Source organism: Triturus cristatus, chromosome 7, assembly GCF_964204655.1.
Source record: "Triturus cristatus chromosome 7, aTriCri1.1, whole genome shotgun sequence".
Taxonomy (NCBI): Eukaryota; Metazoa; Chordata; class Amphibia; order Caudata; family Salamandridae; genus Triturus; species Triturus cristatus.
In genome coordinates, this window is record NC_140590.1 from 1,256,375,622 (window position 1) to 1,256,387,905 (window position 12,284).

The 12,284-nt window shown below is 44.8% G+C and overlaps 1 protein-coding gene across 7 annotated transcripts in view; it reads right to left on the minus strand.

Annotated features, from left to right (window-relative positions):
* Window positions 1–12,284, minus strand: part of FBXL19 (F-box and leucine rich repeat protein 19) — a 232,401-nt gene that overhangs the window by 46,687 nt on the left and 173,430 nt on the right. For all 7 annotated transcript variants that reach the window (XM_085618747.1, XM_085618744.1, XM_085618745.1 and 4 more), the window contains 2 exons: window positions 7,681–7,844; window positions 1,013–1,174 (listed from right to left, as the gene is read on the minus strand). In XM_085618747.1, coding sequence (XP_085474873.1) covers window positions 1,013–1,174; window positions 7,681–7,844 — 326 coding nt within the window. The remainder of the gene's footprint in view (window positions 1–1,012; window positions 1,175–7,680; window positions 7,845–12,284) is intronic.

The window sequence follows — 12,284 nt, forward strand, 5'->3', positions numbered from 1 at the left end:
CTTCGTCGACGGTGCGTCGTCGACCGGTTTCGACGATGGTCTCGTCGAAATAGAAATTTTCGGCAACGAGATAGGTGGCAAAATAACACATACCATCGACGAGGTGGTAAAAGTCTTCGTCGACACAGATTTTTTGAGCTTTTTACACAGTTTTTGAAGAGGATGATCTTGGACGCTCTGTGAGTGGGGTAGAAGACTGAGCTGATGCTGGTTCAGAGGAGTGTTTAGAACTCTTCTCTTTGTGAAGAGATTTTTCCTGGGAAGTTTTCAGATGTTTTCTTCCCTCACCTGAGGAGCCATCTTGAGACCTATCCGTCATGCTAGATGTGGAAGCTCGGTCCTCTTCCTCAGCCCAAGAAGAAGGACGCTCTTTAGACTTCAGCCACAAAAGTAATCTTGCCTCTCTGTCCCTTAAAGTCATACTGGGAAAGGTACGGCAGAATTTTAAAATCTATAGCCTGTTTGGGGTAGAAGCAATAAAGACAATCTTCATGAAGATCATCAACATGGACCCTCTTCTTCCCACAGGTCCTGCAAGAGCGGAAGAGGCCCTTCTTATCCGACATGTTTGCTTGAAGAGAAGAAAACTGAGTAGCAGTCAGGGAGACTCCCTCCCACGCGACGTGTGGTGAAAATGTGAGGAGAACTGCTTCTGTTGGGAGTGTTCTAGACTGTGCCGATAGCGGATTGGTTGGAGCTGACTTTTGGTCCTTTTCCTATAAGGACGTAGATAGGCTACTAAGATATAGCCTTTGGCCTCTTTTGGCCTATTTATTACTTATGGCACTACTTTTGTATTTTACCGTGGAACTCCCATCTCGGCGACGGGGAATGATTAAAGCATTTGAATCTATGAAAGATACCCCAATACTAAATAAAGAGCAAATTTCCCACAAAGTTCTTTTATGATCATGTTTCAGATAACATTCCTTTCAAATTTATATTTATATGGTTTTCAAAAAGTTAGAATAAACAAGTTAAAAAAAAAAAAAAAAATCAGGCCCCCACTAACCTGGTTTGGTGTCGGAAGAGGGAGAAAGCAGCTCCCGGAGGTGGGAATCTTTCACATCTTCCAGCCACCGAAGGTCCAGCAGCCGTATGCAGGGAAAGCTAGCGGTGCAGAGGGCAGAGGCAGCAACCCAGGAACAACCAGACAGGACAAGTTCCTTCAAACCTGCAGAGATAAAGGAAAGATAGAGGACAGTAGTCAGAAAAACAACGCAAAAGGTCTTCTACAAGAAGGGCCTTTCACCATGTAAGAACAAGGGTCTTCTCTTATAAGGTCCAAGCTACACAGCTCCTCAAAGTTATTCTTGTATTGAATTACTACATCTGAATTTTCCTGCATGGTGGAGGACCACAAAACCTCTGAGAAAACGGTGGGATGTTCCTTATATGGCAATAACAGACAGACATGAGCCACTAATAACAACGCTGGTACCCACCTTGCAGGCATGCCTTGTATGAGATGAAAAGTAAATCGCACCCTAGACCTAACACACAGGTCAGGAAGTAAAAAGGTAGAGGAACGGTGGGACCTGGAGCACATGCAGTGCTCCAAATGGGCAACAGTGAAGAGGGTAATAAAGGTGAAACCCAAGTAGGAGTCGAGAATCTTAAGAGTCAATCACCTAAATTCAACTGCAGTCGTTTTTTTAAGGTTAGGACTGTCATTAAATGTTGCAAGCAGTGCTAAAACTACTAAACTAGCAAAAAACAACTTCAAGCAAATCAGTAAAAAAAAAACATGACATTGACCTTTAACCCACTAATGAACAACTGCCATCACCGTAGAAGGTGGCTGAGACTGTTTGAAGTAGATAGCTAATTACTTGAACAAGTCCTTCTGTTCAACACCCATCAAATCAACTTACATGTTCACCAGGAAGAGTGTAGAATAGACACCCTCATGAAGGAATGGGAAATAAATATACTAGTTAGATAGAAGAAACATGGACATTGATCTGTGGGTCCGAAGACATCTGCCATGGTTCAGTCTAATCTCGAATCTAATCCTATGCTATCGTGGACGGGGTCCAAGAGACCCAGTTGACTGAAGTGTACTAAACGGACCAGCCTCCTGAAAGACCTTTTCAAACTACACTACAATGTTGCACTCTACAGTGGCTTCCACTGCCAGCCTATATTATAAATAGAGACCTGCTACACCATTTAGAAGTCAGCAAGCATCAACATGCATGATGCACAGCAGTAACATCACCAGACTGGAAATCAGAAACAGCAAGAAGGGAAAGATGGGGCAACGAGCATTCTCCCGAAACACACCTAAGTTAAGGATCTCAATCACATTTCATATCGGCTGGCCCCATCTTTTCTCCACTTCTGTAAAGAGTTGAAGACTCTACTCTTCAAGCAACACCTCCCTCTAGTATATTCTCCAGACTTCTGAACCCTACACAAAGTGTACCTTTTGCTACAATCGCACTGCTGCTTCAGATCCTCCTACTCACCATTTTCATTCTCACCCCTTCTTTAAACCTACTTCTGTCTATGCCTACTACCCCCACTGCTATAAGCTGAAACGGAAACCACCTTCCTTTATGTACACCATTTCGTGCTCCCTTCCCTCACCAATGAAACTCCTCTATTATGCCCCCCCCCGGCAAATACATAAACGGTCCGGAACGCTCACCACACGCGGGTAACCGCAAGCAATAGGCCACACACGCACAAGCATGGCCTATTGCTTGCGGTTACCCGCACGGGAGCCATATGTTTTGAATTATCGTGCCCAGACAAGGGCGCGATTATTCAAAACATATGGCCTGGTGCTCGCTCTTGCGCGTGTGCCACTCGCGGGAGCCCCCTCCCACCTCTCATATGTCTGTGCGTCTTTATTTACTTATTAGCTGTCCCGTGTGCTCGGAAGCCATTAAACCGGTTTCCATCAAGCATTCTCCTGACCCAGCGAGCCCACAGATTCTATCAGACTGTCTATTTAGAAGAAAGATTCCTGAGGGGGCCGCAGAGTCACCCCTCCGGGCCGGAGGGGGTGTGAAATGCAGAGGCAGCACTTCACTCCTCGCAGAACATTAAATCAGACGCCGCCACTCGAGCCTGCGCGGAGGGAAATGAATTTTCACGAGACAAATAGGCTGCCGTATTTATTTATTTTCTTCAGCGCTTTATCAACAGGCAAAATGAAAGCGAATACAGGCTGAACGGAAAATTGATTACTGTCGAATGGTGCTGTGTCTGTTAGTCTCCTCAGCCTGCACGTGTGCAGACGGTGGGTTCTTAAGTGGATAACGCTCTCTCGGTATTGAGGGCTCGAGTCGACTGGTCAGGGACATGCGCTCAGTAGACTTGCATATGCAGATTAGTGTGTGTTGGTGGGCTGGGCACAAGTCCAAAACAAGTATTTGCATGCAATACCTCTTATATTTTTAGAGGCTGTATTATTTCCAGTATGTGCTGCGACTGACTAATACTTCCGACAGGATTTGTTTGACTTCAGGGGGCGGAAGTGCCCGCCTCGTGTAATCAAGTGAATCTTTGCTCTGACACGCTCTGTCCAGCTTGCCGTGCATTGCGTTGTGTCGTAACCCCGACTCTTTTATCGTAACTGGAAACCCTAGATTGAAATGCTTCCACTGACTTCTGGGTTCAGCGGCTACTAGCAGCGATGGAAATTTCACCCAGTTACCCGTGGGTAAAAGATAACTTGAGACTGAGCTTCCATCAGCGAATTCTGGGTTCCAGCAGCTACAGCAGCTGTGGAAGTATCACCCAGTTACCTGTAGGTAAAAGGAAACCAGAGACTAAACTCCCTTCGGCGATTGCAGGGTTGTAGGAGCTACCAGCAGCTGTGGACGTTTCACCTTAGTTACCCGTGGATAAGAGGAAATCCGAGACGAAGCTCCCTTCGGGGATTACAGGATTCCGGCAGCTGTTAAAGGTTCACTTATTTACCCGTGGGTAAAAGTAAATCTAAGGCTGAGCTCCCTTCCGTGATTGCAGGGTTCCAACAGCTGCCAGCAGCGATGCAAATTTCACCCATTTACCCTGGGGGGCACTGGGCATTATTTGGGTGTGGGGGTCATTTTTCCTCCTGTCAGGGCTCCCTGAGGGCGGCTGCGTACCCTCCTGCCCGGTCTCTTCCCCATGGTTAGAAGTGTAGCTCCTCACAGATTACACCGCACGAAGCAGCTACTAGGATGGGTGGCAGTTCTCTGCAGAGAGCTGTTCGATGACGGGTTTAGGCTTTGGATTGGCTTGGACTAAGATCCTGGTCTTTTCCACAGTTCGAACAGTAGCTGTTTGCTTGTTGGTAATAGTGGTTTTTGCTGGAGCAGGTGTAGGTGAAGTGCTTGTGACTCACTGACCGGCTTCCTTACCTAGTCTCATGCGGTGAGGCGATTTTAACATGTCACCGGCGGGGGTGTTTAATGGTACCCAGGAGTCAGTCCAGTCTTGCACCTGGGTGCAAGAGGTGTCTTTGCAGCTCTTTGGGGGGGTTGTGCTGAATGGGAAGTTCTTTTCTCTCGCTTTTATCCGCTGCAGGGCTGGCTCCTCCTTTCATCGGGAGTTTCTCCTCACCCTTCTGAACTGTCACAAGTTCTTTACTTCTGCTTTCACCCACTCCGAGGCCGGTGCAGCCTGTATCGGGAGTCCGGTCCTCTCACTTGTATCCACTGTAGCTGCACACGTTGTGCCCTGTCCCTTCTAAAGGTGCCCCCTAAATTCAGAGTTCAGGTGGTTCTGGCCAGAGCGCTCCCCTGCTCTTTGCCTGTAGTTAATAGGAGTTCTCTCCTGGAGTGAGACTGAAGCTGTTGGGATCAAGGCTGACTGATCCGCTTTCTTAAAATTCCGTGAATTGTTTATTTTTTCATCGCATTGGCCTCCAGAGACTGAGCTGCCTTCAGTGACTGCTGGGTTTCTCTTTAAAACTTTTGATGATACAACTCAAGTACACTAAAGTGCCATTAAGGTGCTATTAGTAAGGGGGGGGGGGAGGGGAGTTGGAACAGTGTTTAGAGCAGGGGTGGCTACTTGCCACTATTGTGACCATCATTTTTTACCCACTGCGTTATTACCGGACGGTAATGCACAGACTGTCTCATAATTTACTCCTGGTAATATCCAAAACGCACATGGAGCTCTGTTAATGATAACACCTATATTTATCTATTCATAGTGCTATATGCACAGATTCGCAGACACCTGTGACCTTGATGATGCCCACATAGTGACTATACCTGGACATAATTTCAATTACTCTGGAGTTATTGGAGTAATTCCATGTTACTCTTAGGCGCATTGGAGGGAGCATTTGCAAAGCAAGAAGTCTTGGATTTGCGAGAGTTTAAGCTATTAGTATTCTAGATGACAATCTATTTTATTTAAGTTTTAAAATCGAAAACAGATAAAAGGCATTGTCATTTACAATGTCAATAGCTCAAACATGACCATCCATGACCCTCAATAGGCTGGTGGTCCCTCGTTCTAAAACTGTCTCATGGGGTGATCGCCGCTTTATAGTAGCAGCACCCAAGATCTGGAACACGCTGCCTCAGCAAATCAGATCCAGCACATCTTTAACTCAGTTCCGTAAGAGCCTGAAAACATGGCTCTTTAATCAGTGAACCCCCTTGATCCTTCTTGCTTAGGAGAGTCAGATGCTTAGTCTAGCGCCGAGACGCCCACGGGTATTTGTTAGCGCTCTACAAATGTCAAAAAATAAATAAATAAAATAAATAAACTTGCATAAATGCGCGACCTATTGCATTGCAAATGCTTGTTTGTCAAGTGACTAAAGAAACTGATTGGGGAGTCCAACTTTGGGAGATAATCCCAGACACCAAAAACTATTTTTGGCTAAGCAACAAAAAACGCAAATTGAGTGAGGAGCTGCCTCACTCCGGCCCTATCCACCATCTACATCTCAAGGATTATTTCAGGTCAAGCAAATAAAACAGAAAAAGATGGGAAGCTGGACAAGTCTCCCTGCGGTTTCTAGATACCATCTCCCTTGCTTATCGCATTCCTCTGGGGCACACTGTGTGGATGACAGCGCAATACACCAATCTGTCCCCCCTACTGTAGGGAAAAACTGCCAGTGAGTTTTGGGGAGTCAGGCATGTGCCAGAAAAGGTCTGCATCACCATTCACATTTCCTGGTGTACTGGGCTTTCTTCCCCACCAGGAGATCAGGGAGGTGATTAAGTGATGAGAAACCCTGGTGGAGTGGAAAATCTATCAGGATCATGAGAATTCAGGGACACTGAATCATGGGCCAGGGAACGGTTGCGTCCCACCCATTTCCATAATACCTGGTGAAGAGGAAAGGCTGTTTAGACAGAGGCGGTTGAGGAGGAGTCTACTCTGTGCCAGAGGGGGGCATGGAGCATATAGACCCTGCGGTCTACTGGTGCTTAGTGGGAAAACAAATGGAGGATAAAATCGACAATCTGCCGAAAGATTAGTCTGTGCCTTGGGGTGGGGAAATACAACAAGATGCCACGAAAAGCCAAACTCCAACACTATTGCGCAAACACACCCCCCAAATGTTTTCTGTGCCATTGGGGATGACAGATTGGGTGCAAACACCCCAAAGTGCTTGTGGAAACTGGTAGCAACGTTGGCTGTACTCCCAGGTGTTAGAAGCGTGGGCAGGAGCCAGCCCCCATACTCAATCCTTATAAAAACAAAATTCCTGGAGTCTGGTGTTTTCTGTCCCAATGAGGCAAATAACTGTCAATGCCCCAGGTAGAGGAGAGCGCAAAACCCTTTTCAGGTGGCTTTGGGAGCGAACTGCTCTCCCTATGAAAACGGTTATGATGGTATAACCAGACTAATTCTTGTTCAGGGTTCAACCTCCTACCCTGACCAGTAATTCTGGAAGAATAGGTCCCACTGGAAAAGAGCGTCCCTTCTCCAAAGGGATCTGTTGTCTGCTAAAGCTGAGGGAGGGATTTTGGGGAGCTGGATTCCACCCCGGAGCACGACACACTGAACCACTAGTGGCGAAAGGCTCTGCCGCTTTGTTTCACATTGCATGATATCAGCATGCAGGTCACGTTCATAATTTCAGGCAATTAAGAAATGCCTTAGCCTGCAGGGGAAGCTTGCCCACTGCAGCCTCAATTGCAGAAATAAGGGGAGCACTCACCACAGCTCTTCCAAATGGTGGTACAAGAACATGACCTCCAGGTGCTCCACATTCTAGAGGTAGTGAGCATCTCCACAATCCATCAACCTAGAGAGCTCCTGCCCTCACTATTGTTTTTAAAGGTGACGTATAATTATTAACTCAGACATATTTATGCAGAATCACTTCCTGATCTGCAATAAGGATAGTTTTTCTACTTTCTGTAATTGTTTTGGGGCTTGCCCAGAAAATCCCTCTTTCGAATGGCCACCCAGCAATCTACCAGCAGTTCAATCTTTCTGGACTTCACCTTCGCCCCCTAGTGAATAGCTTGTGGTTCTACCCTCCTGATGACCTTTCACCCCACCCCTCTCCTAGTTAACACAACCCTAAACATTACAGCTACTAATTTCACATCCAGGTAACCTGTCTGTATACTGTATTACCATACGCCATCTAAACAGGTCATTCACAACCCTCAGGACCATTATCAATTCCAGGTGGATGTCCCACTGCCAAACATTTTTCCATACTGTGAGTGACCTAATGCTCATGTTCTAAAGACGTACCCTGAAGCCGGTTAATGAGCCACATGAGCTGTTTCTTGGAGATGTTTGTCCAACTGAGGTCAAGTGTGGCAGGCTGCCGTCGAATAATGCCACTCAGCATGGGGGGAGTGATGGATTTTCGCCGGCTTAAGTCGATCTGTGTCCAAAGGCGTTTGTCACAGCACCTACAATTGAGAAGACAACAAGGGATTAAAAAACACTCCATAACCATAGAGCCTACCCATAGCACAGGGCAAAAGCCAGCTCAGATTCTGGCAGTATCACTATGAAGAGGTAAAGATTTCTAGATTAAGGGATGGGTTCCCTAACTATTTTATTCACTCCAAGTGCCATTTAACCATTTTTACAAACAATGTATGCCATTCACAATGCCTACAACATGACTAGCTGCATTTGTGTTGCATCAAACCACCTTTAACTGCCTGCCCTAAGCTAGCAGACTATCATTAGACAATCACTGAAGGGACACTTTTTTCCAAAACAGCTACTTTGTTTTGCTCGGACCAAAAAGGTGAAACTACTCTAAATGGCCAAGTGAAACCATGCTTGTTTTCAGCCAAAAAGCACAGCTCTTCTAACTGGACAAAATGGCCTCAAAAGCATGGCTGTCGTGGCATAGCGCTTTGGGCCAACACTTATTCCATATTACCGATACAAACAGCTGCATAAAAAAAAAAAATCAGAAAAAATACTTTCTTCCTATGCACACATACATCTATAGAACTGGTTTAGAGGGTTTACAGCACAATTAAAGGAGCCAATAAAATATTTCCTCCATAACTTCTACAGTTACGCTGTATTACAGCTATTTAGCCTTTCAGGATAAGTAATATTTGCAGTTACACGACACTTACGTGGGTTTGTGTGCTAAAACTTGCGGAGTTTCACTCCACAGAATTCCCCGGAGCTGCATAAAAACTCAGATTCCGCAGAGTTCCGAAGCAAGAGGGTGGAATTCACCATGTCTCGCTGCTCGCACTGTATAGCACTGGGAGCTTGTTTCTCACTGTAAAATCAGTACGAATGGCACCACACAACGCGCCAGAGGGTGATGCTTTTTTCTGCCGATCGAGTAGATTTTCTACTCGAGGGGCAGGTCTCTCAACGCAAACGGTCGCAACCTGCTGGGACTGTCGTGTTGAGAGATCTCACTGGGAGCTGTAATAGCATCCGAAAATCATGCAAGGGGATGCAAATTCTCACTCGCCACTTTGATAGAAACCACGCTTCTCTCAAAGTATTTCATCAGCACACCTGATGCGTTCACCTTTGCAGGCCCATCCTTGATGCAAGCATCTACCAAGGAATCCTCCCCAGTGTGTGAAAATAAACTTGTTTAAAATGTGCTTTACAATTAAAATTTGATTAATCATGGTTACAAAAAACACATTTTTTATATTAGGACATTACTCTTAACACGCATTTCTCAAAACAAAGAGACATATCTGCAGTCTCAAGCACACAATACTAAACAGAAGAAAGCTCCTGCGGGGGTGGCGGTGAGTATATATATATATATATATATATATATATATATATATATATATATATATATATATATATATATATAAAAACACACCATATTGAAATATTTGTCCTGCAAAACAGACTTTGCCGTCTACGCTCTCACATGTAGTTGCAATCTAACTTATATAGGCAGTACCAAGTTACCAGTCCACAAAAGAATCTTGCAACACATGCGAGCTATAACCAATAAAGATCCTAGTTATCCTGTTGCCAGGCACTTTAAGGAACAGCATCAAAGCAATCTTAAACATTTTAAATATTATGTGTTGGATTCAGTGCCTTTCACCAAGAGGGGAGGCAATAGGGAAAGAAAACTTCGGCGTCTTGAGACCAGATTTATTCTGGAAATGGATACTAAGCATCCTAGGGGTTTAAAGGTTTGTGAGGATTTACATACATATTTATGATATAAACCCCTTACATATGCATACATTATATTTCATATTATAATTCATGTCACAATGACATTTGATCAGTATCCATTTAACCTTGAAAATGTATTCTTAATGCAATTTTGTTGAGACTGCATTATATCATGGTAGATTTTTTATGAATATTTTAGGAGTATTTTTAGCTAATTTATTGACAATTTTAGGCTGAAATGATTTTATAATATGCTTTTTATAATTCATTATGTGGGAATCAACCTATTACTATGTTCATAGATTATCCATGGATCTACTACTATCTCTCTCAGTCCTTATTCTGTGGAGATTAACTGCATGATGTTATTGACATCCTAGTCCTTTTGTTATGGTATTAATACCATAAGAAATTCTTCAATATACATATATTGAGTATTTATATTATCCGCACTTTCTTTACACACAAGCACCTTTTTGTATATATATATATATATATATATATATATATATATATATATATCGGAGAATACCTAGAACACCTAGAACATTGATTGCTAGTACACATAAGCAGTACAAAGATGAACTGCATACTTGGCACAAAGAAGGGCTGCTTACGAAGGAAGAACTAAAATTTTTGTATAAAGAATTTCCGGTCCTTCCAAGTATTTACTTTATTCCCAAGGTCCATAAGGGAGTTAAGCCGATTCCAGGACGCCCTATAGTATCGGCAATCAATGGAATGTTTGAGAACACCTCTAAGTATATAGATTTTTTCCTCCAAGAGTTGGTGATTAGACTGCCAAGCTATATAAGAGATACGATGGATTTCCTACATAAGTTGAATAACCTCACCTTACCATCTGATGTTGTTTTAATGACTATGGACATCACAGCGCTATACACCAGTATAGCCCACGAAGATGGTTTAAATGCTGTGGAACATTTTCTGGGTGAAAGAGACATTGAGTTTTACAACCACAATAACATGCTGTTGAAAATGATTCGTATATGTCTGAACAATAATATGTTTCAATTCAATAATGAGACATTTCAGCAATTGAGAGGCGTGGCGATGGGGGCATGCTTCTCTCCCAGCTATGCATGTTTACATGTAGGTTGGTGGGAGAGGCATGTCCTCATGGCCCGCCATGTGAAACAGTGGTCAAACAACATTTTATCATGGTGGCGTTATATAGATGATGTCTTTGTTATTTGGAAGGGCACAGAAAATGAGGCATTTGAATTCGTCAAGACTATTAATGATAATGACTTGAATCTGGAGTTCACAGCAGATGTGAGCACCAGCGTTGTAAACTTTTTGGATGTAACAGTCAGTGTTAAGGACGGGAAAGTGGAGACCAGTTTGTTTCGTAAAAAGACATCAGGGAACACGGTACTGCACGCAGAGAGTTTCCACCCCCAACATACTATAACAAGCATTTACAATGCAATGGTCTCGGCATTGGTAAAGTTAGAGCTATTGGCATTGCTCATAACATTATTTTTGTTTATCTTTTTGTTTTTAAAACATTTAAAGAAACGGCATTGTCACGAGCAATGCCAATAGCTGTAACTTTAACAATGCCGAGACCGTTGCATTGTAAATGCTTGTTTTCTTACCTTTCAGAAGCATGGAGCGCGATGGCAGGCAGAGAGAGGGTTATGCAAGTGTTCTGCACTCACTGGCCTGGCAGGTTGCTGGCAGTGCATATACCAACCCTCCCCCTCCCCCACCTGTGTGGCAGCCCAGGCACACACACAGCTGCCCCCAAGTACTTCACAGGTCTTTAAAAGACCATTCGCTTGTTAATGGGGCTTTGTTGATTTTTCACCCCTTCTAGAGTCCCTGCATCGCCACTCTGACTATTGCTGGAAGAATTAGCACGTTACAAAATACCAAGCCCGGTCAGCTGAAACCTCGAGGAATCGGGATTTTGCTTGCAGGAATCGGGAGGCTGGAGACTTGCCTTGAAATCGGTAGTCTCCCGCCTGAATCGGGAGGGTTGGCATGTCTGGGGTAGGGTCTGAGGAGAGCAGAGACGCACACTTACAGAGAGGCCAGGTAGCGCAGCAGAGAGGCCCTGTGTCTGAGCCGGGAGAGCCTGGCACTCAGTGATGGCGCAGACATGGCCTCCGGCTCATGCAAGATCTGAGCTTGCGCCTGGTTGGGGGAGGGGGTCTGCCCCGAAGTGAGGCGCTCTAAGTGGAACACGCAGGCCTCACAAGCACTGAATTCTCCGTGCGACGTGTGTATCGCTCTAATCTTTCCACACTCATTTACTTTGCCATTCTTCTTCCGATTTTTCACCCCTCATGCCTCCCTCCGGTACCTCCACCCCCATCCTCCATGCTCCCACCGGCCCCTCCAGCCCGCCCGCCCTCCCTCTGTGGCATGGAGGATGGGGGTGGAGGTGCCGGATTGGATCGGTCACTCTGCACTGGCTTTTGTACGGAGCCCCTGTTTCCCCTGTGGACAAGCCACCCCCATTATAGACCTCTGCAGCCACGCACAATTCATCTATGGCTACAGAAAGCCCAGGCGTCCTTGAAGTACTTGCACAGAAGTGACTCATTCAACTGAAGCAACAACTTTACTGACAGCCCATCCATTGTATTAATGTGAGCTACCTGTAAAAATAACCCCAAGATGGAGTCTATCAATCACAGACTGCTCTTTCGTCATCAGATCACCATTGGCATAAACAGAAAAGG